We start from the raw sequence: 25,866 nt of genomic DNA on the forward strand, positions 1-25,866 counted from the left end.
CCACTGCTCGAACGGTGAAGGAAAACATCGTGAGGAAACCGACATGTCGAAGAATTAAAAAGTTCGACGACATGTGTCATCCGCCAACACGCACTTGGCCAGCGTGGTGGATTATGGCCTGTACCCTCATAGGAGGCCCGTGTCCAAGCAGTGGGAACGTATATGGGCTGATGATGATGATGATGATGATGATGATGATCACGTATATACCTCATATATTGAATACGCGGTTTGATTTGACAAGTACAAATTATAGCATTAACTTAGTTCATTATAACGAATATGCCAATTAATTTTTGAAGTGAAACTTCTTTATCGGAGTTGGAAAAAAATTTAGTGTAACATTTTTTCGTTACGCGTGACATTTTTCCGTTACGCGCCATCTTTTTCTTATCCCTACCACGCGTGATTCTAACGTATTTCTTTAAAATTGCATAATATAGTAAATTATTTTTTGAAAAATAAGGTCATAAAGAAGTTTCACTTCTTCACTTCTTACGTGTGTACACTACTTAGTACACGCACACATTTTTAAATACTTGTTTTGATTTTGAGCTACATAATAAGCTCGAATTTAATTCTAAGTGATAATTTCAGTTTAACTTAACTTGAATTTAAGTCTAAGTGATTATTTAACATTATATTCTCCACCAGGTACATGTGCACAGATGACATGTGCTACGTAGTGGTCGGTGGTCTTGGAGGCTTCGGTCTTGAGCTCGCTGATTGGCTCATTTTGCGTGGAGCTAGAAAAGTGTTGTTGACTTCAAGAAGAGGGATCACTAATGGATACCAGGCGTCGAGGTTGAGGTGAGTTGATCATTAATTATCACCAAAATCAGTGGGTCACTTTTATCATCGATCATTACCAATTATTATCAGTAATATTCTTAGTTGCTAGTGATCAGTAATGATAAGCTTGAAGGTGCTGATCATTAATTATCACCAAAATCAGTATGTGTCACTTTCATCATCGATCATCACCAATCATCATAAGTTATATTCATAGTTGCTAGATCAGTAATGATAAGCTTGAAGGTGCTGATTATTTCGAGAAGAAATATTACTAATGGATACAAAGCGCAAAAGAGGGATTGTTCATCAATCATCACCATTATCTTTGATAAAATATCATCCATCATCTTCAATATCACTTCCATTAGCTAAACATCACCTACCATAATATATTCGCCGACAATAAATAACCTTTATAATAGTAGAAGGATGTGTCAGTAGATATTATGCGACGCAATTCTTATATGATGACGCATTTTTTTCACAGCTAATAATAATTGTAGCTTATCACAATCATATTATTTTACATCATCAATCATCCTCACAAACCAGAAACTCACTCCATCAGAAAAAAAAACAAAGAAAAAACGACTTGATTTTTTTCTCAGGGCTTGGGCAGGCTATGAAGCTGATGTCCAAATCTCAACTCACGACATCACAACCGAAGAAGGCTGTGAGCAAATGCTAAAAATGGCGAACGCCATGGGCCCAGTGGAAGCCATCTTTAATTTAGCCGTCATTTTGAAGGACTCCATCTTCCAGAATCAAACCCCGGAAACTTTCAGGACATCGTTCGCACCTAAAGCTGTCGCCACTATGAACTTGGACAAATACTCTAAGAAATTGTGCCCGAAATTGAAGTAAGTAATTTTATTTATATATTTTTTTAGAGGATTAAATGCTATAGAATCAAGTGATAATAATAATTATAAAATAAACACGCATAAATTATTGTATTGGCACTTATTCTAATAAGGGCTGATTTTTCAATCGTTCTTATTCATCGAATAACGTACCTATTAAACTACCATTTTAAAAATGTATTCTAATTGTCCGTTTAAATGACAGTTTACAGGTTACATTTTAATATGTTCGTGTAATACTTTATTGGACGGATAAATTTTAACCAAGGATTGAAAAATCGGCCCTAAGTGTACAAAGTTTGAATTAAATTTGTCCTTTTAAAGTGGGTCAAATCGAGTCTAAAGGAGTCGGTTACAAACATACAGGTGAAGCTAATAAAAGCTATTTCTATACAAGTAAAAAGAAAAGCAAATTCTTATGGTTTGGAAATTCGATGCAAGTTTTCCTTTAATAAATGTTTATGGAATACAAATGGAGAAGCCAACTCTTTTGAAAACTAACTCTGGATAAACTTACGGCTTCTAGCAGAAACTTTAGCATAGCGTGAAAGTTTGTATATGTCCCTACTTTCTTGGTAGAAAATTAATGAAAATTAATTTAATTTTCATTGAAAATATAAAATAATTAATTAAATAGCCCCAATTTTTTAGTAACCCAGTTTCTCTGTCTGTCTGTCCATCAGATAGCACGTAACTTCTCTGAAAATATTTATATTTCTACTCTCGTTTCCAGGAAACTTATTCCAATATCAAATACAAGTAAACAATAAGCAAAAACAAAAGTTAAACGATAAATCCATAACCATTGGTAAACTTATAAAACTGACGTTTTTGTAACCTTTGAACTCGGGCCATAAATCTCTTGTTAACAAATGTTTCTGATTTACTTGCCACGGTAACGCTCCGTTTAGGTTTAATCGCGTGTTTAACAGGTGTTTGGTTTAAGTATTTAAACGATTTACAGCGTTTATATTTTTAGATGAAAAGTGGATGAAAATGTTTTATTTATGTCAGTCGAACTCGTGATTTCATTATTTGTTTTTGAACCTTATGCTTTCTTATTTTTTATTATTTTGTAGTACCTTAACAACATTTTTTAGTAAATGCAATGGTGAATTTGATGATTACAACAATTGATTAATAATTTGTATTTTTAACATGAGACAATCTTTTAGTATTTTAGACGACAGTCTCTTTTTTATCGCATAGAACGTGAACGTGGAATAATTATTACAATCGACCAAACAAAAAACTATTATAATAACATGCCCCTCTGTGTCCACGTAAAAATTGTATAATAGATACCATATTGAATTGCCAAGAACGAACACGGCATATCAAAGCGTATGTTTATTATACCATAAACATTGAACGTTTGACGAGCGGATGTACAAAAACCAACAGCCATCATGGAATCAACTATATTTATTAACTTATATAGTTTTTTCCGTCCGAATAAACTTTTTCATTTCGTCGCGAAGCCGAATTAAACTTGTTTGTACGCAAACATACAAGTTTTATAAAATCAATACAACTTCGGTTTATCAGTTCAAAGTGTTAGTTTTTATTCTATCTGTATTTTATTTGTACTGCAAATATTTGGAAAATCGTCAGCTATCCAAAAGTTGGATAACTTTGAACTACAAATTACGAAAAGTTTTGAAGCACATTTTCTTTGTTTATATTTATCCAGCCTATTATTAGGTAGAAATGGATAACGGAAAATTGTTTGTTTTATTTATGGAGTTTGTTTTTGACTATGTTGCTAAAAAACTCATAGAGTATAATATAGAAAGGTTGTTTTGTATTTTCTTTTGTTTGATTTTACACGAGTATTATACATTTAGAAATTAAAGATTTCGGATTTTAAACGCGAAACGTCGGGATAATAATATAATGAATAAATCGCGTTTAAAATCCGTTAAAATCTTTAATTTCTAGAAATTATGTTTACTGATTAATTTATGTTAAATTCTGAAGTGTAATATCATGTTTTACTATAGTACCGATTAATACCACAAAGTCTTGTTAGACAGGAATGTATTATTCAGAAGCTCCATTCCATTATCACCTTTTGTCCATAATTGTGAATGTTTAAAATCTTTTATTGTTAACTTTTTAATAGCAATAGCTACACGCCCTGGTCCTGCCAGGTAAAGCTATAAGAGATTCTCACGATTTCTGTACTTTTTTTTAAGTTAGAACTTCTTGAGATTGTCGTAGGGAAATATCGTTATAAATGCGTTACGGATATGCTAAATTATAAGTTAAAATTCACATTTTGAAGTTTACACGTTCATCAGCAGTCTGCTGACTTTTATGTGTGTTAAGTGTATTATCGACATAACAAAAAATATTTATTATTACTAGGGACTTCGTAATATTCTCGTCCGTGTCGTGCGGTCGCGGTAATGCCGGCCAGACCAACTACGGTATGTCGAACTCTGTGATGGAGCGTATTTGCGAGTGGCGTAAGAAGCTTGGCCTCCCGGCCCTTGCTGTGCAATGGGGTGCTGTTGGTGATGTGAGTATTGCATACTACACACAAAACTACAGTTAACTACAACTGCACTAAACCACAGAATACATAATAGTAGCTAAACGCTACAGAACGGACACTCTCCGCCTCCCACCAAAATTAAACACTTACCTCACCCCGCACGATCAGCCATGTTATGGTACCCATTTCCCGCAAGGACGATACCAACGACGTCTTAGACGAAACGCAACGAAGATTGACAACATTAATCAAATTGACTTAAAGTAATTTTATTATTTTGGATTTGTGATTATCGTTTTTCGTAGAAAATGGTTAAATATTGTGCTGTTTACGGATGTATTTCAACAGAAAAACGCGATTTTTTTTTTACGCTAGTCACAAATGTGCCAACCATAAAGCGTTAACACACACATTTGCAGTCTCTACAGTGTGACTGTCAAAACGATAATTTTGTATGGAGTGTCCGGGGTGTGACTCTAAACTATATACACTGCAACATACTGCACTGTGGTGCACTACACAGTAGTCTGCACTTCACACTGCACTACACACGACTCAACAGAAAACTGAGACCGACTATGAGAACCGCTCTTCAATTTTGTTGTCTTTTTGCCTTCCTCGATTCGAACTATTTCCTCGAACTTACTACTACTACTGCCAACTACTTACTTGCCAACTGATTCTTATTATTTTCGTATAAAACTTTCGTAAGTATATACATTTATTTCGTTTCATTATAATAAATAGTCCGTAACAGCATTCAAATAAAATTGTGAGTAAAACAAAATGTCATTATTAAATAAATTTAATAAATAAACCAATAAAATATTCAGCTCGCAACACCTCTTAGCAAAAGTTCCTTTCACAGCTCTTGAACGGTTACAATGGAATAAGCTTTTTACCTTTATAAATGCACATATTTACAAGAGTGGAATTAAATGTATTTCAATACCTTTGCATAATTGAATTTATATTATTTTAATATCAACGAAGGAGTCATATTTTTATGATCAAGTAGATGTTTTAATCATTATCTGCTTACAACAACAAGGGGTGGTGTGACATAAGTTACATAATACGATGTCTAATAATTTATTTAATTAAAAAATGTATAAGTAAAAATGAGCATACTAATTTAAAAGCAAGCTTCTTCTTTGCGAACTACCTTCCTCAACCTTTCTCGTATTTAATTAGGTAATCACAAACATACCTACCTACATTTTTCTTTAAATTTAAAAATAAATTCAAAGCAACACACACACAACTCTTTCCCATATAGGCTCAGTAATTATCGTTAAAAAACGTAATAATTATTCGTATTCGTAGCTCCTCAAAACTTATTAGGTATAAAGCCTTTGCCGTCGTGTGACCTGAATTTATTCTTTTGTACCTAACGCGTCGCTTTGCAGAGAATTTCAAGCGTCGCTGAGAGTGCTCGCTGTTTTCATGTTTAACATTTGTAAGACAAACTCTTTTAGTTCTGAATCTTAAGATAAGACTGCAGAAAACTGTGTTTGAGCTTATCTTCAAAACATATTAGACATTAATAAAACAAAGAAACATGATTTGATAAAATAATCGAATCACATATCAATTAAAAAATAGGTATTATATTTTACAAAATAATTCTTTTTCGGTGTACTCAGAATCTATTTCTGAAAAAGTGTTTATTCCAGATATTGCTATACACATAAAAACAGCAAAAATAATAGACTTGCAAGACATTATTGATTAAAAAGGTCAACACACAAAGTAATCTAGAATCTTATATACGGGTTATTTTTTAAATAGAGTATTGTCTATTTCAAACATTTTAAGATACCACATAACCTTTAACTTGTTTCTGCAAAAACCAACACATGATAATAGGATACAGCATAACCTTTATATACTTTCTACAATTACCAACACACGATTAATTTACCACATAACCTTTTTCTACAATAAACAACCATTAACACAGGTGGGTCTAGTAGCAGACATGCAGGACGAAGACGTCCAGCTTGAAATCGGAGGCACTTTACAACAGCGTATCTCCTCCTGCCTGTTAGCGCTCGACAAGTTCCTGAAGCAGGATGCTGTGATCGTCTCCTCTATCGTTGTTGCTGAGAAGAAGGCGGGAGGATCTGGTTGTGGCAACATTGTGGATGCTGTGGCTCAGATCATGGGTGAGTTTCATATAGGACAAACACACTACCAGAAAAGGAAATATCCAGTTTTGAGCTTGGTATTTTTCTGGATTGCTTATTTTTTCCGCTGATTTGTTAGCTCTTGTGTAAAGAGTATTCGTATACTTCCAATCGTCATTTTATCTGACAAAATAACTTCACTGTTCACTCTACGCTTGAAGACCCCCATATTGTACTCGTCGGGGAACACAGATTCAGGAAGCATGTTCCAGTCCCTAGCGGTTCGGATAAAAAACGTGGAATCGAACCGCTTAGTCCGGGTACATGGAACGTCCACCATATGGCGCTGCCTATAATTATAATTAATCTGTGCGCCTCGACGATCGATGGAAGATGAACGAAAGAGGAACGTTAACCTTACATACCAACTAAGGAATATTTCCTGGACAATAATTGACCACAAACATATAATAAATATTTCTTCCAAAGGTATCAAGGATCTCAAGACAGTGTCCCAACAAGTATCTCTCGCTGAACTCGGTATGGACAGTATGATGGCTGTGGAAATCAAACAGACGCTTGAGAGAGAGTTCGAGATCTTCCTCACAGCGCAGGATATTAGAACTCTGACGTTCGCTAGGTAAGTGATTTATATGAAATAAGAAGTACATTTGATATAGGTATAAATTACTATCAAATAGATGTACGTAGAGGATTAATTTGAATATTTTAGGAAATATTAATTTTGGACAACTTTAAATTGTAAATAATATTTTTTTTAATTCTATTAAAACCCTCTCAACAATTATATTCCCAGTTCTCCGTGTTAAGCTTAATAACAATCGATAATCAAAACAGAATACTGAGTTTATATAGATGACCTTTTATTTGCCCATCTCAATTACATACATACTTTTTCATCAACCTCAAACACGTTTTACTTTTCCATCTGTTTCTTCTTTATTCTTGAATAACAAAACATTACTCTTATCCAGATTATCCTTAGCCAGAATTAACACAATGGTGTTGAAAGATATAAAACCAGTCATAACTTTTCTATTATTTACTATTAAAATATTTTTTTTAAAGGCTAGTAGAATCTAACCTAAACTTATTCACAGATTAGTAGAACTAACAGCACAACGTGAAGCTGCAGCATCAACATCAGTCTCCGCAGTCCCAGTGGCCGCTGAGGGTGGAGTTGGTCTGCGGGTGCTGATCAGGAACTTCGGGGATGAGAAGGTTGCTAGCGAGCCGCTGATCTACATGCCCACTATGGTCAGCGATGGCACTGAGGTATGGAAAATGCGATGTTGGAATGTTAAAATTTAAATGGATATTAGTGGAAAGCGAAAAAATACAAATTTGTTTTATTACCCAGATTTATGTGATTTAAACTTTGATTTTCTAATCAATGTATTACACTTTTCATTTATAAAAAACCGAATCCATATATTATTATTGTGTTTTGGGTTATTTCAACAACTTTAGAATTTGTGAAAGTATTTGATTACGTTGACGTAACGTAACGTTTATAATTTTTAAATATACAAATTTCACGCAATGCATCATATTATTATAATTATTTCCGTTTCTTTTTTTATTAAAATACCTTTAAAAAAAACTAGTTTACATAATATCAAACATTCTTTCATCCATAGGTCCAATAGGTTTCCAGGGATCCATTCTAGGTCCACTCTTATTCATATACCATTTTTTTTCTTGGTCCACTTTTTGTACGATACTTTTTTACACTTTTTTTTTGTTTTTCTCTAGAATGAGATAACAATAAACGAGGAAGAGCGCGTAATATTCATGGTGCCCGGTTTGGAGGGCTGTGCGTCTGCGCTGGAGCCGCTGTGCAAGAGACTGCGTGTGAGAGTGTGCGTGCTGCAGCTCGCCGGCGACGCGCCCAGCCAGCAGCTGGACGAGCTGGTGGACGTGCTCTACACGGTGAGTGTGTGCTCTATATGTGCGTGCTGCAGCTCGCCGGCGACGCGCCCAGCCAGCAGCTGGACGAGCTGGTGGACGTGCTCTACACGGTGAGTGTGTGCTCTATATGTGTGTACTCTACACGTGTGTGCTCTACACGTGTGTGTTCTATACGTGTGTGCTCTACACGTGTGTGTTCTATATGTGTGTACTCTACGCGTGTGTGCTTTACACGTGTTTGCTCTACACGTGTGTGCTCTACACGTGTGTGCTCTACACGTGTTTGCTCTACACGTGTGTGCTCTACACGTGTGTGCTCTACACGTGTGTGCTCTACACGTGGGTGCTCTACATGTATGTGCTCTACGTGTGTGCTCTACACATGCGTGCTCTACACGTGCGTGCTCTACACGTGTGTGCTCTACACGTGTGTGCTCTACACGTGTGTGCTCTACACGTGTGTGCTCTACACGTGGGTGCTCTACATGTATGTGCTCTACGTGTGTGCTCTACACATGCGTGCTCTACACGTGCGTGCTCTACACGTGTGTGCTCTACACGTGTGTGCTCTACACGTGTGTGCTCTACACTTGTGTGCTCTACACGTGTGTGTGCTCTACACGTGTGTGTTCTATATGTGTGTACTCTACGCGTGTGTGCTCTACACGTGTTTGCTCTACACGTGTGTGCTCTACACGTGTGTGCTCTACACGTGTGTGCTCTACACGTGGGTGCTCTACATGTATGTGCTCTACGTGTGTGCTCTACACATGCGTGCTCTACACGTGCGTGCTCTACACGTGTGTGCTCTACACGTGTGTGCTCTACACGTGTGTGCTCTACACGTGTGTGCTCTACACGTGGGTGCTCTACATGTATGTGCTCTACGTGTGTGCTCTACACATGCGTGCTCTACACGTGCGTGCTCTACACGTGTGTGCTCTACACGTGTGTGCTCTACACGTGTGTGCTCTACACTTGTGTGCTCTACACGTGTGTGTGCTCTATATGAGTGTGCTCTACGTGGTGAGTAAGCTCTACATGCACAAACTAGGTGTGGAACGTACTATATATGTATATATTTAACATGTGTCATCTAGATTCTCGCTCTATGTATGCGAGAAACTAGAACTCTGTGCTCTACATGCGTTAACTAAATGTATAAGATGTGCTCTACACGGTGAATGAGCTTTGCGCAAGATAAATGTATGTCTAGTTGTTGGTGTCATGGAAATGTATGCTCTACCACTCTACATAGAGATGAGATTTTACTTTCTGCTACTTATTTCCTCTACAACTAAATAAACAATAAATATGAGTCTAACTACATTTCTGTTACGTATCAAAAATTATTAATTAAATTAATTGGTTACAGAACATGAAGTCCCGCCTGAACCCCGGGGCTCCATACATTCTGCTGGGTTACAGTTTCGGTACTATGGCCACCTTGAGACTCGCTGCCAGACTCGAAAAAGAAGGTAATTTCGCTTATAGTTCCTATCAAACACTTATAGAGTTTCTGAATCCTTTTATATATTTTTGGAAATTTAAAATTTGAAATTCATCACGACAGATCCTGTAATTTACCTTTAACTTTGCAATAGCAATAAAAGTTCAAATTCCATTATATACCAAAAATTTTCAATCATATCACATATTTAAAAATACAATTCGTCTATCAATTTTTACTTCTCCTTATTAATAATTATGTATCTCCACAGGCCACCAAGGCACAGTATTCTGCATAGACGGTGCACCCGAGTTCCTCTACGCAATCCTCTCAATGAACCTTAACTTCAAAACCGACACACAGTTACAGAACAACCTCCTCTGCCATTGTATAGACATAGTCGCTCCTAACAACGATGTTACCGCTACTCTTATAGACAAACTTAACGAAATAGAATCCTATACAGATAGAGTCCAATACACAGTCGACGTCTGTCCCATACAAAATAACGACTATTCCAAACAATTCATCGCCAACATGGCCGTCGCTTGCTACTACAGACTCAAAATGGTCAATAATTACAAGCCAGAAGACTTCCCCAAAATTAAAGCCCCCATTATCCTCTTGCGTCCGAAAGAAAACCCACCTTTCTTAACTCTGGAACAAAATTATGGTCTCGATAAATTAACTGAGGGTAGTGTTACTGTACATTATCTAGAAGGAAACCACAATACGATATTGGAAAACAAAGATTGTGCCAATATTATCAACAAAATCGTCAATAAAGACGCCAATCCTAAAACTTCTACTAACGTAGTAACTAATATGGTGGAAAAACAAAAATCTGTTCAGGTTTAAGTAATTTCCTTATATTTTGACGAATTAACTTATTCCTTTTACGATAAGAGGCACACTTAATTTATTTAAGTTATTATTATGGATCTGTTAGGTTAGCTAAGTTATAAGTTCTTCAAGTGAAGACCAGTACCAAAATAAATATTCACTAATTAGATTCTGTTTATTTAAGAGTTATATGTAACTGTATTTATTTGTTATGTACACGGGGTTTGTTTCGGGAAAAGTAAATAAAGTTATTTTTATTATGACTGTGTTTTCTTTATCTTGTACCTAACCATTCCTTATTAATAATTAATTCTCTATCCTGAACTTTCAATTATCCTTTCATTTCAATTTACCTGTCAATAAAGTAAATCTATATCTTCTTATATATAAAAATGAATCGCAAAATGTGTTGGTAAGCGCATAACTCGAGAATGGCTGAACCGATTTCGATAATTCTTTTTTTATTATATTTCTTGAAGTACGAGGATGGTTCTTATGTAGAGAAAACGTAAACATGTACCACGGGCGAAGCCGGGGCGGACCGCTAGTAGGTATATATAAATGAAACCCGTTTCGCGTTGTCACGGCATCACGTGTGAACGGGTGGACCGATTTCGATAATTCTTTTTTTGTTATATTCCTTGAAGTACGAGGATGGTTCTTATGTAGAGAAAACATAAATATGTACCACGGGCGAAGCCGGGGTGGACCGCTAGTAAAATATAAAAATGAACATAATTTGTAAGTAAAACATGGTCTGTATGACCTTACCTTTACCGTACTTTCTTATGCCCGTTTTCTATTAATTATAGATACCTTTGTTCAAGGCACTTTTCTTCAGCTATTACCATTAATATATTTCATTTGATCTTTTCATATGATTTTTTCCTTCTTAGAATCAATTATAATTTTGCTATCTTATAAGATTTTCGGTTCTCATAGCACCCCGTTGAGACTTTTTGGATAAAATACTTACAAGGAATTTATAGCGTGCTAAAAACTGATTTATTCCTTAGACAATTACGTTTTCAAAGAAAAACCCGCATAGTTCCCGTTCCCGTGCAATTCCCGATAAAATCTATCCTATATGTTAATCCAAGTTACCCTCTATATCTGTGCTAAATTTCATTGTAACCGGTTCAGTAGAATTTGCGTGAAAGAGTAACACACATACACATACATCCATCCTTACAAACTTTCGCATTTATAATATTAGTAGGATAGGTTTCCCGTCCATAAAGTATCGACCAAATATTATTTATTTGCTATATTATGGTCAATAAATTCACCAATATTAACGTAATGCCAACACAGGAATAATCAAGTACTGATTTATTGGTATCCAATTATCTATCAGTTAATTATGTGCTAATTTCAGAATTAAAGGTTTCATAACGGCATCGCATATATGAACTTTAATGTGTTTAATTAAACCGATATTATAATCTTTTCACAGCTATACTTTCCTAATGTAAGAATGCGCCTTTTTAAATAAATAAATAAAGAATATTAATAAATTAGTAAAAAGTTATATTGCACGGGATTTCAAATCTAAATTAAAAATTATATCTTTATTTTTGTAAAATTTTAAATGCCTTTTAGATCCTTCAACAAACATATCTTTTTTTATCATTTTTTCACAAATAAATAAAGATAAAATATACTCAATGTGAATAAAACTTACAGTTTTACCTCCCACTTCATACCATATTATACATTATAATTTCATCATATAGGAATATACCTAGACCTATGACCTAAGCTACTACAATAGCTTTAGGACATTTATCTTGGTCCATGCGTACTCCCAAAACTATACTTCCAACAAAACACGTGTTCTGCTTGAATATAATGACCAAGAAGCATAACGACACTTCAATTACATAACATTCGTTCTCACGTAGGCCTGTCACCGTGATTTATGATTTGTATGAAATTTCACTCCAGTTTGGACGTGTGACATTAATTACGAGTTAAAGGTGCAATTAATTTGGGCTTACAACTTTCTTATGCTTGGAATAATCTTATTTGATTGATATGTTTATTTGCTCATGAAATTATCAAATTACAAGCAGGCGCATTCCCTTTAATCATTGTTAACTTTGCAGACATTTTCCAAACAAAACTGAATCAAATCAAAAAAGTATATTACTCGGAAAAGTATTTTTTCAAAACGTTTCACCGAGGTTTATTATTTTATTAAACAAGTTAAAATAAAACTACGATTAAAACCAGAAATAACCATTTCATAGCAATCACTTACACCTACATTAGGTACATTATATTATGTAAATATCCCAAAATAACATCAAAGCATCTCGAACAGGTATGTATGTGAATACGTAACCCAGTACATTTTCCATTAAATCTTGTGTTTCCTCAAAACGCCAATACAACACAACCGCAAGGCCTTCATAAATCGTCATCTCAGCAAGCAAGTCGTTTCAGTTCCCCTCATAAATAGATTGGAGTAATTTACCTCCTCTCTGTACACTATAACGGTAATGTGGCCCTTACTTACGGGATTAGGTGCTGACATAATCTCGAAAGTTTCTCGAATTCTCTTGATGTCAATTTTAGCATCAAAACATAAAAAACAAATTAATATATTGTTAAAGGCTTGCTTTTCATACATTTTACAACGCTTTTGGTGCAATGTAACAAACAAATTACATCCAAAAGTTGTGACACAAAGGTTTAGGTTTTTAATTTTGAAGTTATTATTTCGTACATTTCTTTATTATTTATAAATTATAATTCAGTCTGTGCACAACATGAGTAACCAGATTAAATCACTAATCTAAATTCATAAAATCCAAAAGATGAAATCGAACCAAAACAAATTCATTTTACGATCGACAATAAATAGTAGCACTTAAAATTGTGAAAGGTAAGCCCTGAATGTTCACCTGAATATGCACACGCAGGTTGTTAGAACATCATTAACGCTTCTACATAACATTCACTTAAGTTAAGGCTGTAGAACTCACAGGAATTTGTAGGCTTTCCGTTTCTTAGACGCTTTGGCAAGATCACACTTTTGATGTGAAACGTTATTAATTTCCTAACGTGAGTGAATGCTTGTTGTAAACAGGTGTTGTTTAAATGTTGTTTGATGATAGATATGGCTGGTTCGACTTTGGCGCACTAAAGCTTACATGAATAATCTATTTTAGTTCTAACAAAATTTAAAGAGGACTTATTTCTTATCTGCTAAAAAAACACAATATTTATTACGTAAGTATATTTATTACTCTGCGATGCCGATGAGTGGTTCCGTTTTCACCTGAAATAAAAAAAATAAAGTAAATTAAAATTGTATCAATTTCTACCTCTAGAAACTAATTCTTCAACATTAATTTTGACGTACATTTAAAAAAGCGTGTTATTTCTATTTTACGACTACTGCTGCAAGTTAGAAACCTTTGCTTTCCTATCTTGTAATCTTTCTATAATTGTTAACATTTTATCTATTTCAAGAAAGGGTTGTATTTTGTAAATAACAAAATTGTTATTTTAGTGTAAACAGAATAACTTTAAACAAAATGTTAATTGCACAGTTGTTGTCGACTTATTTCCTAGTAATTTCCAGGTGTGCGATTTAGTTAAAGCTTGGTATTTGATAATTACTCGCTAATCCGGAACGTTTTAATTTAACAGTGAATGTGGCTTTCTACAGCTAAACGGCCATTAACTAAAAACACATTAGGCATTGTAGTGTTCTTTAACTACCTACTTAGGTATTTTTAGTAGATACGTAATGTTTATTCTATTAGACTTTAGAGAAAGAATTTTTACGATCACATCAGTTCCGCAGATGGCCCCTACAAACATAAAAAGCTGTTTAAACACTAGCATAGATAAATATTGATATGATATTTCAATAAATATGGTCAATATCAATTTTCGACAACCAACAATGGCCGCTCACGGCTCAGGTCATGTATGACCGCAACGCATAAAACATAAACTTCACACATAATTCAGTATTTGCATCCATACTATCTAGTATTATCTTATAAAAACTTCAAGACAATTAAAACGCCCATTAATTCCCCTCAAGTTACCAAGCTCGACCAGTAAGTTGTTAACTTTGATAAATAAAAGAGCATTAGCAAAGTTGCGAGTTGCAGCTAGAGAAATAACTTGTCGTGTAGATGGATTAATATCACTTAGGTTCTTTGTAAATATAAGTATCTACTTTTATACTAAATAAGTACTGTAACTTTGTCCGCAACTTATGAAAGGCACTCTCAATCTATAATATCAGTCAGTAGCAACCCTACGTCTTATTATTTTATCCAAAGTTACTTTTAATATAAGGCATTATATGTGATGATATACCTATAGCCTTCCTCGATGAATGGGCTATCTAACACTGAAAGAATTTTTCTAATCGGACCAGTAGTTCCTGAGATTAGCGCGTTCAAACAAATAAACTAACAAACTCTTCAGATTTATAATACTAGTATAGATTTATTGGTGAATATATAAAAAGGACTGAATCGATAACTCGTCATTTATGCATTGAAGCTACTTTTTCAGCCTATTTAAAGGAAATAATATGTATTGACATATTTTTGTGTAACTGCGTGTACACACGCTTTAATACCATGAGATGACATGATTCAATTTATCATATTTAGGTTAAAGAGGTTTTCCGGCGACAAGAAAAACACCTAAGTACGATTGATAAATTATTGAAATGCCTGTGCTTTTCGGTTTTGTCTGATATTTTGGTTATGAATACTTTAAAGCTTAAATAAACTTTTTATACTTACCTACTTACTTTTGTGTTGTACTGTAATTGATAATTCAATAGTTCTAAACAAATAGAAAAAGAAAATAAAAAGAGCGTGGTAGCCGAGCACACGTGTTAGAAGTGAAACTTCTTTGGTAAGATTAATAAAAAGTTTGGAAAATCCAAAAGTGCACGCCTCATAATCTCATCCTTTACAATAAAATTGATTATTTATAAAGGTGTATATAATATAAGTATGTAGATATTTATGTATATGGTGTAAATAAAGAATATAATATATATAGATATACTAAAATTATGGAGAACAATCGATATTTTTTTTTGTTTATTTAATAACAATTAAACCACATCGAATCAGACCCTGAAAAATGAAAGGGTTCTATTCCTGAGCATACTCAAGCGTAAGAGAAAAAAAAAAGACTCGATTAGTAAAGTATTTCGGTCGCTATCGTGTTAACAAGAAAATCCTCCGCACATACAGACACACGGACGTCCAAGACAGAACTTTTTTAAACTGTTTTTTAACTAGTTTAAATAACAAAAATGACATCAAAAATATCATGAATGTTAAAAATAGTGTTTTTTCTTAATATGTGTGTGTATGTATTATCTTACAAGGGCAATGTATGATACATAAAGACATTTTAAGTTTGAAAAATCAGATGTTTTGCGCGAAGTGACAGTAGTACCCACCTCAACGCTTCGCTTATGAGGCGTGCAATACCAAATCGTCGCCTTATTACATGACGAGACGGTATTGCCATGACGCGACCAATATTTTACTATTAACGCGCCTAAAGAAGTTTCACTTCAAAATTGATGAAAATCAAGATTATGTGGTGATTAATATTACTAAAGACGCAATGATATAAACAATCCTAAAGGCTAATTAATCTATTAAATGTCACAATAAAGTTTGCACAAATTCTGTCCAACAAAACAAATTCAAAACGTATCTGTTGAATAATATCGCATGGTTCAAAGGTCATTTCCAAATAAACAGAAAACCGATTAACTTCAGAATATGAAAAAATATCCCTCACAATGGAATGACCGTTACAATAAAGCAATCAAATTATCTTTTGATTAATGACACTAAATAAAGAACAACGATGATTGATGTAACAGTCGAGTGGTACCTACACGGTCAAGCTTATCGTTTATATATATATATAGCATTTTGCATGCATCAAGCTAATTGGATTGGAGTATTTCATTCTGTAATGTTATGTAACGATACTCCTTCCTTGTGTTTTAAAAGGAAATGCAAAATAGCTTGATTTCTAATTTATAAAGCATTTGAATGGTATCATTATCATTACATACTTACTACTTAGTATAAAAAAAGTCGCCTATTCTGAACCTATGTCCCTTTGTATGCTTAAATCTTTAAAACTACAGAACGGATTTTGGTGCGTTTTTTTTAATAGATTGAGCGATTCAAGAGGAAGGTTTTAGTATATAATTTATAAGGTTGTAGACAAAGCGGGCGATGCCGTGGGCGGTATGCTAGTAAAACTATAAAAAAATAATAAAAAAACATCAGTTTATTTTTCTGTTTTGCTTCATGGTGGAAATTAATCGGACACTAAAACTTACAAACAAGTAAGTGATATTGCTTTAAAAACCATGGATATCTATGCAAAAGACGGACACTTTATGGAGAATTATTAATTACAGTTTCAAATAATTATTGTCTCTTGTGCTTTTATTTGAATGATAAATTAAAAATTAAATTTGTGTGTATTTAAACTATTAAAATAAAACGATTTATCAGTTTGAAAACGAGATTTACGCTTTACATACTTTACCGCAACGTGGTCAGCAGTTCAACTGGACAGCGTTTAATTTAAACATTAATTTACAATTAATTACCTAACCACCTCGTATGTTTAGTAGATAACTAGCTTTTCGCCCCGACTTCGCCCGTGGTACCTACATATTAACTTTTTTTCATAAAAACTATCCTATCTCTCAAGTTGGATCGAACTGCACATGGTGTGCGAATTTTATTATACCTAATCGGTTAAGGGGTTTAGGAGTCCATGGAGGACAAACATTGTGACACGAGATTTATATATATATTATAAGATATAAGATATGAATGTGAGAAGATGTAATTTTTACTTATTTATAAATTTACTCTTTAATACTAATACAACTTAACAAAATATACATAAAGAAACAGTTTAGTATTTGGCGGTCTTACTAAGTGAAGTAATGATCTCTTCCAGGCAACCAGGATAGAAGGTAATCAGGTCAATAAAGTTTAAAACTATTGTGATGAAAAAGATATAACTGAAGTAAATTATAACACATTTTGACGTGCCACTCTCGAAGCGCTTTTACCTATCTATACTTTTAAACTTATAATACCTTTGTTTATAGACCATATTTTCCTACTAAAGAATGTTAGTCCACTTCTCTGTTTTATATTTTATATCTCAATTCTTAATAGCATAAAGCTCCAAGGTAACCTTGAAAAGAAACGTTACGTAAGCCGTCATTACGGAGAGAGGTAATGAAAGATTTGACATGTAGTTTAGTGAGAGGCTCTTCAAGCTATCGCTAACAAGTAACTTGAGCTTCCGACATCTGAGCTTTTATCTCAAAGAAAGTTTTTATTTATAACATTTAAATGCATCTGGAAGCATCTGTGGCACCTACAAAGTTATCATAACAATATAGTGGAAGAAAACGAGTGAAGTATATTCTATTTGCCGTAATAGTACTTATTTATCTGGTTTTAAATTTAAAATAATCAAATAATTATTGTGAATATTGTTTACGTAATGCAACATCTCTATGTATGTTGTACTAGCTGTTCCCCGCGGTTTCACTCGCATTGCTCCGTTCCTGTTGGTCTTAGCTTGATAATATATAGCCTACTAGGTTTCCGCCCGCGGCTTCGCCCGCGCAGTCAAAGAAAAACCCGCATAGTTCCCGTTCCCGTGGGATTTCCGGGATTGCGTCATTTTTCCGGGATAAAAAGTAGCCTATGTCCTTTCTCGGTTATCAAAATATCTCCATACCAAATTTCATGAAAATTGGTTCAGTAGTTTAGGCGTGATTGAGTAACAGACAGACAGACAGACAGAGTTACTTTCGCATTTATAATATTAGTATGGATAATAAATAGCCTTCCTCGATAAATGGGCTATCTAACACCAAAAGAATTTTTCAAATCGGACCGTAGTTCCCGAGATTAGCGCGTTCAAACAAACAAACTCTTCAGCTTTATAATATGTATTAGTATAGATTAAAAAAAAAACTCTTTAGATACATGAAATACTTTACCGCTAAAAATACCTAATCACGTATCAAAATTACCTACAAAATGAAAACAAAAATTACCAACATTAAATATAAAATAAAGAAACTCCGCATCAAACAGGCATTCAGTAAAAACATTTTCATAATCCATTTAACATTCTCATAACACATTTCGGGCTTAGCCGTAATGTATTGAATAAAACAATATCTGCGTTGTTTCTGTGTCACCCGTCACAACCAAATTATACCTTACCCAAGCAATTATAAATATTGTTTTTGAAGCTTACTTAATTCTGAATTTGCGAAACACGACCGAATTTATAATGTGGATAAATTGTTTCATTCTTTCTGTTTAATCTTGTACATTTTTAGAATATTTTCAGTCTAGAACATTTCAATTTCACGGTGGCCGACTCGACAATAAACAAGGTACCTATGGATACAGGTTGTTTTTACAAAATGAGATAGATGTAAAAGCTATTAAAGGCTTGAAGAAGAGAGATCGATTACCTGTTCGAATAAACAACATAACATAGATACAATATGAAAGTAAGATCATAGGAACTATCTACATTTGCAATTTTTTATACAATGTTTATTATTTATTCTCTGTGAATTCTACAGAGGAGAGCACTATTCATATTATAATAATGTAAGCATTATAGCACATAAGTTTTATTGATTTCTGCGTGTAAATGAAACTTTGTATATGTTACAGTCAAAACCCTGAACCAGTCAATAACGTTATTGACCGGTAAAATCAGTTAATAAGGATATTGACTAAGGGCGTCGGTTAATATCCTTATTAACTCATTTTATCTGATTAAACCAGTTAATAACGTTATTGACTAAGGGCATCGGTCAATATCCTTATTAACTGATTTTAAATCGAGACATCTAGTCAGTATAGGTTTTAACAGTCAAAACTCATAAAAAAATAAGGACGTTTGTGAAATTATACTAGAAAATCATTTAAAAAGGTTCATAAAACTTTTTAAAGTGCAATATTTAAGAGTTTTATGTTTTATTAATTAATTCGGGGTATTGTTTGTAAACTGCAACCGCGCGAGAATACGTGCCCCAAAATATTTTTGAAGATGGCAATTGTGTTTTAATAACAACTAGGTTTCCGCCCGCAGCTTCGCCCGCGCAGTCAAAGAAAAACCGCATAGTTCCCGTTCCCGTGGGATTTCCGGGATTGCGTTAGTTTCTCATTTGATGGAGTGACCTGCAGGTGTACTTCGAAGACTGCTACTGGAACTATTATACGAGTAGAGCTAGGTGTGCCGAGTTTGGGCTCGTTTTGTTAGTTATGTCGAGACCTTACCTCCGGACTTGATGGAATGACCTGCAGGTGTACTTCGAAGACTGCTACTGGAACTATTATACGAGTAGAGCTAGGTGTGACGAGTTTGGGCTCGTTTTGTTAGTTATGTTGAGACCTTACCTCCGGACTTGATGGAGTGACCTGCAGGTGTACTTCGAAGACTGCTACTGGAACTAATAGACGAGTAGAGCTAGGTGTGCCGAGTTTGGGCTCGTTTTGTTAGTTACGTTGAGACCTTACCTCCGGACTTGATGGAGTGACATGCAGGTGTACTTCGAAGACTGCTACTTCAACTAATAGACGAGTAGAGCTAGGTGTGCCGAGTTTGGGCTCGTTTTGTTAGTTATGTCGAGACCTTACGGCTCCTTCCCTGGGAGCCGTGGGTATCTTAGGCAAGATTTCCCCACTTGAAAAAAAAAAAAGGTGTGCCGAGTTTGGGTTCGTTTTGTTAGTTATGTTGAGACCTTACCTCCGGACTTGATGGAGTGACCAGCAGGTACTTACAAAACGAGCCTAAACTCGGCACACCTAGCTCTATTCGTATAATAGTTCCAGTAGCAGTCTTCGAAGTACACCTGCAGGTCACTCCATCAAGTTTGGTAAGGTCTCAACATTACTAACAAAACGAGCCCAATCTCGGCACACCTAGCTCTACTCGTATAATAGTTCCAGTAGCAGTCTTCGAAGTACACCTGCAGGTCATTCCATCAATTCCGGAGGTAAGGTCTCAACGTAACTAACAAAACGAGCCCAAACTCGGCACACCTAGCTCAACTCGTCTATTTTTTCTAGTAGCAGTCTTCGAAGTAAACCTGCAGGTCACTCCATCCAACCGGAGGTAAGGTCTCAACGTAACTAACAAAACAAGCCCAAACTCGGCAGTCGGCACAGGTGTGCCGAGTTTGGGCTTGTTTTGTCTATTAGCTCTATTCGTCTATTAGTTCCAGTAGCTGTCTTCGAAGTACACCTGCAGGTCACTTCATCAAGTCCGGAGGTAAGGTCTCAACATAACTAACAAAACGAGCCCAAACTCGGCACACCTAGCTCTACTCGTATAATAGTTCCAGTAGCAGTCTTCGAAGTACACCTGCAGGTCACTCCATCAAGTCCGGAGGTAAGATCTCAACGTAACTAACAAAACGAGCCAAAACTCGGCACACCTAGCTCTACTCGTATAATAGTTCCAGTAGCAGTCTTCGAAGTACACCTGCAGGTCACTACATCAAGTCCGGAGGTAAGGTCTCGACATAACTTACAAAACGAGCCCAAACTCGGCATTCTCAGCTCTACTCGTCTATTAGATCCAGTAGCAGTCTTCGAAGTACACCTGCAGGTCACTCCATCAAATTAGAAACTAACGCAATCCCGGAAATCCCACGGGAACGGGAACTATGCGGTTTTTTTTTGACTGCGTGGGCGAAGCTGCGGGCGGAAACCTAGTTGTTATTAAAACACAATTGCCATCTTCAAAAATATTTTGAGGCACGTATTCTCGCGCGGTTGCAGTTTACAAACAATACCCCGAATTAATTAATAAAACATAAAACTCTTAAATATTGCACTTTAAAAAGATTTATGAACCTTTTAAAATGATTTTCTATTATAAATTCACAAGCGTCCTTAAAACTTTTTATGAGTTTTGACTGGGCACGTCGGTTAAAACCTATATTGACTAGATGTCTCGACTTAAAATCAGTTAATAAGGATATTGACCGATGCCCTTAGTCAATAACGTTATTAACTGGTTTAATCAGATAAAATCAGTTAATAAGGATATTAACCGACGCCCTTAGTCAATATCCTTATTAACTGATTTTACCGGTCAATAACGTTATTGACTGGTTCAGGGTTTTGACTGTAACATATACACTGGTCATCAAAAAAATCGACCCACCTACACTATGTTTGCTATTTATCGATTATTTCACAAATAAGTCGTCTTATACATTTAGTTGTAAGGGTCTGATAACATGCTAATCATTATGTTTGTCGTAAATTTTACTGCACTTTTTTATTCTTAACAAATTTTTATACAGAAATACTGTGTGTTGTGTTGTATTCGTCGTCGTCTTTGTATTTGTATTTGCTCAGGTCATGTTTTAAAAAAATTTACAGTTTTAACTAATTTATCAAATTAAATAATTAAGATCCGTTCAGTTTTTCATGTGTGTAATAACTGGTGAAACTAGCACGATTTTCTTTAATTTATGAATACTTACTCCAATCATAAACGTTATCCATAAACCACAAGCGCTCTACCGCCAATCGGCTTTCATACTCTGTCAGATGTTAGTGTTAGGGTTGTCAATTCGCAATTGTTTTGTTTACTAGTGAAGTTATAAAATATACAAGTACCTACGCATAGTGATAGCTTAATAAATAAATTTATGTAAGAAGAAATAAGCATCATGTCGAATTTTATGGCAGGAAAAAACGAATTACATTTTAATACACCAAATTGCCGAGAGGGCACTCGAATTACAAAATTTAAAGCATAATCTAAGAATCGTAATTTTGAAATAGTTTAAGTATGAATATTAATTAATAGTATATAAGCAATTTTTCAGTCTCTACGTTTTAATCACTTTCTTTATTCCTTAAATACTAAATAAAAACTTATTAATTTCTTGCTCTATGAGTATAGTATATAAAACTGTGGTAACCCTAGCAATAGCTTGAAAGCCATAGACTTATGCAATCCCATTACCTCCCCGACCGCCGCGTCAAATTGATAGTGATTAAAATTTAGATACACAACAGTACAGATAGGCTGTTAATCGAAATACAACAGGCTGCATCTCTATTGCTAATCATGGAAATAGGCAGATAATTCTGTTGATAAAGCGTTCGAAATAAGGTGCTTTCAGTTAAATGCGGATGATGTTATTCAAATAATCCATACTAATATTATAAATGCGAAAGTAACTCTGTCTGCCTGTTACTCAATCACGCCTAAACTACTGAACCAATTTTCATGAAATTTGGTATGGAGATATTTTGATACCCGAGAAAGGACATAGGCTACTTTTTATCCCGGGAAAATGACGCAATCCCGGAAATCCCACGGGAACGGGAACTATGCTGGTTTTTCTTTGACTGCGCGGGCGATGCCGCGGGTGGAAACCTAGTGTAAAATAAATATTAAAGTTTTTAAATAAACCCTTTATAATGTCATAATAATATAAATATTATCAACAAACGAATCAACAAACTAAGTAACTTTTCCAGAGAGCTCCACCCTCTAATGTTATAGTTGGGCTAAAAACTTATGCTATTGTTTGCAAGCTCTGAATACACTACACCAGATTATGCTTTAAATTTAAAAAAACTGCGATCCCTAAATAATAAAATATGTTTTATTCATGCTAAGATCAATAGGAGCGTATAGCCTGTAGCCTTCCTCGACAAATAGACTAGTTCCTGAGATTCAACCAACCAATCTCTCAGCTTTGTAATATTATAGTACAGATACCTTCCACACTCTTTACAATACACATAAATCTATACTAATATTATAAAGCGAGTTACTAATATTATATGAAGAGTTTGTTTATTGTTTGTTCGAACGCGCTAATCTCGGGAACTACTAGTCCGATTTGAAAAATTCTTTTGGTGTTAGATAGCCCATTTATCGAGGAAGTCTATAGGCTATAATATTATATCATCAGGCTAAGACCAGCAGGACCGTAGCAATGCGGGTAGTATCTCAACAAAACCGCTTTTATTATAATTACTATTGGTTACTATTTAACCCCTTCTAAGTTCTAGTCACTACATTCACTTTATTGCAACTGCGTCCCATTCCTAAACAGTCAATCACTGTAACTGACTGATTGAAATTGAAATTTCCACTCGATATTACATGTTTGACTAAACACGTTTAGTTTGGTAATAAATGTAACGCATTTACATATTATATTAGGTCATTATTGGTACTTATTAGTAGTATTGTTCAAATTAGGTGCTTTCATAGACCATATTCCACACAAATGCATGAGGATTTCATGCATTTGTGTGGACCGCTAATACAGTTTATTAAACTGTTTTACCTTATATTTTGATATGATTATTGTTATTTTAATAGATATGTAAAATTTTAAATCATGTTATTATATTTAGAGGTAGGTGAAGTTCGTTAAGGATGGTTAAGGTTTACTTAGCTTTATAATAACAGGTAATACAAGCTATGTACCCCGAAATGACCACGGGTTAAAACTTTCATTCCCTATTTTAACCCTTTACCTTAAGTAAGTGATTTTTTAAAGAAATCATACTTTGGCTCTGTATTAAAATAGTTTCATGAAAATTTTCATCCAAATAGCCGATTTGGAAGCTTTAATTATAAATAAAAATAGTATACCTAGATAGAAAGTATATAATTACGTAACAAAATAACAGAGAGAAACTAAATAGATACAAATTATGTTTCACATATTGTACAAATAATAACTTGCTCAAAGCTTGTCTGCTTTAATTATGAAATTCGTAGCAACATCGTAGCCATTTCCTTTTATTAAACTACGTCTACGTTCAACTTCGCATTTATATATTTTCTATTTATTTCTTAGGAAATTTTGAGTTTTGAACTAGTGTATTTCAATGAAAGAAAATAATCAATTTTGAACTTAAATATGACATGAATAAAGGAGAAATTGGTGATTAAGTTATCCTTTAACTGTTGTAAATAAAATGAATAGAGCAATTATCGTATCTTACGACCACAGAATACATAATAGTAGCTAAACGCTACTTACGACTCCAAATTTATGACACTTCATCATAGAGGTTATTGTTTTAAATGGATACATACAATTATTATGACTAGATACGATAATTATTATTAGTGGTACATACCTGCCTTGTGAGTAAGAAGTGTAAGCTTAATATGTAGCGCTATTTAGGGCGCATCGAGTGGCGCAGTGTGTGGTACTTGTAAATTTAATATTATACACATTTATTCGTGAATTAAGTGTCTAATAATAAAAATTGGGAATTTTATTAATTACCTAAGTATATAGATAGCGCATAACGAAGATAATTATATTGTGACCTAAAGATGAATCAATTAAGTTTGATCACGAACATTTCAAGGAAATGTTAGGAAAAAGGTCATAAGATACTTACTAGATAATAAGATAATAACATATTATATTTGACAATTAAGAAAGGAAAACACAATATTATAATAATATAACAAACTGATTGATCAAAATATCCGGGATTATTAGTGTTTTGTCCATATTGTCCTAAAGTTACAATATTATGTACTTAGATTTAAAATATTTAGGAAACCTATACAAATCCTAGCTAATATTACATACACCTGTAATTGTAAACTTCTCATATTGGAAGGATAAAGTTTCCAGTAATCCGCAATCAGCGGTCGGACACAGGTTTGAAATTGAAATTGAAGGGTTGTCCTATTTGCGTATGTTGAGTTTCAATACCAGGGACGGATTATAAACTAATTATAAAACAAATATAAGCTTTATTTTATTGATGAGAGATAATCACGAATCTGTTTGACGTGCAAAAGCGTCGTATAGATACTAGGGTCATAAAAAGAACACTACAGGCAGGTTTCTGCAAAAGATATTGTTATATTGTAGACGTCGTTTGGTCTTCGCACTAACATTACATTTGTGCGAAGTCTGACGACTCAGTTAGTAAATAATAACAAGTATAACGTATTATAATAGTATCTATACATATAATAAATCTGTAGAAGGGTTAATTCTGTACATTGAAAATATTGAAAAAATAACTAGCAGGGGGTGTTACTGGATCGATACCAAACCCAAATATGTGATTAAAAAAATTTTTGTCTGTCTGTCTGTCTGTCTGTCTGTCTGTCTGTCTGTATGTGAAGACATGACGTGAAAACTACCGGTTCGATTTCGATGAAACTTGGTATAATTATACCTTATTATCCTGGGCGTAAAATAGGATACTTTTTATCCTGGAAAAATACGTAGAAAAAAAAATAATCTCA

General features: G+C 34.3%; 1 protein-coding gene across 1 annotated transcript in view; it reads left to right on the plus strand.

Moving 5' to 3' along the window:
* The window catches only part of LOC123700596 (fatty acid synthase-like), a 73,219-nt gene extending 62,447 nt beyond the window's left edge, over positions 1-10,772 (plus strand). Inside the window, exons 33-41 of the mRNA XM_045647858.1 lie at positions 655-810; positions 1,404-1,655; positions 4,029-4,182; positions 6,122-6,326; positions 6,777-6,927; positions 7,409-7,583; positions 8,064-8,240; positions 9,595-9,697; positions 9,941-10,772. Of these exons, the coding sequence (XP_045503814.1) occupies positions 655-810; positions 1,404-1,655; positions 4,029-4,182; positions 6,122-6,326; positions 6,777-6,927; positions 7,409-7,583; positions 8,064-8,240; positions 9,595-9,697; positions 9,941-10,527 (1,960 nt within the window). The 3' untranslated portion in view covers positions 10,528-10,772. The remainder of the gene's footprint in view (positions 1-654; positions 811-1,403; positions 1,656-4,028; positions 4,183-6,121; positions 6,327-6,776; positions 6,928-7,408; positions 7,584-8,063; positions 8,241-9,594; positions 9,698-9,940) is intronic.
* Positions 10,773-25,866: the final 15,094 nt, after the last annotated feature.

The sequence above is a fragment of the Colias croceus genome, chromosome 19, assembly GCF_905220415.1.
Source record: "Colias croceus chromosome 19, ilColCroc2.1".
NCBI lineage: Eukaryota > Metazoa > Arthropoda > Insecta > Lepidoptera > Pieridae > Colias > Colias croceus.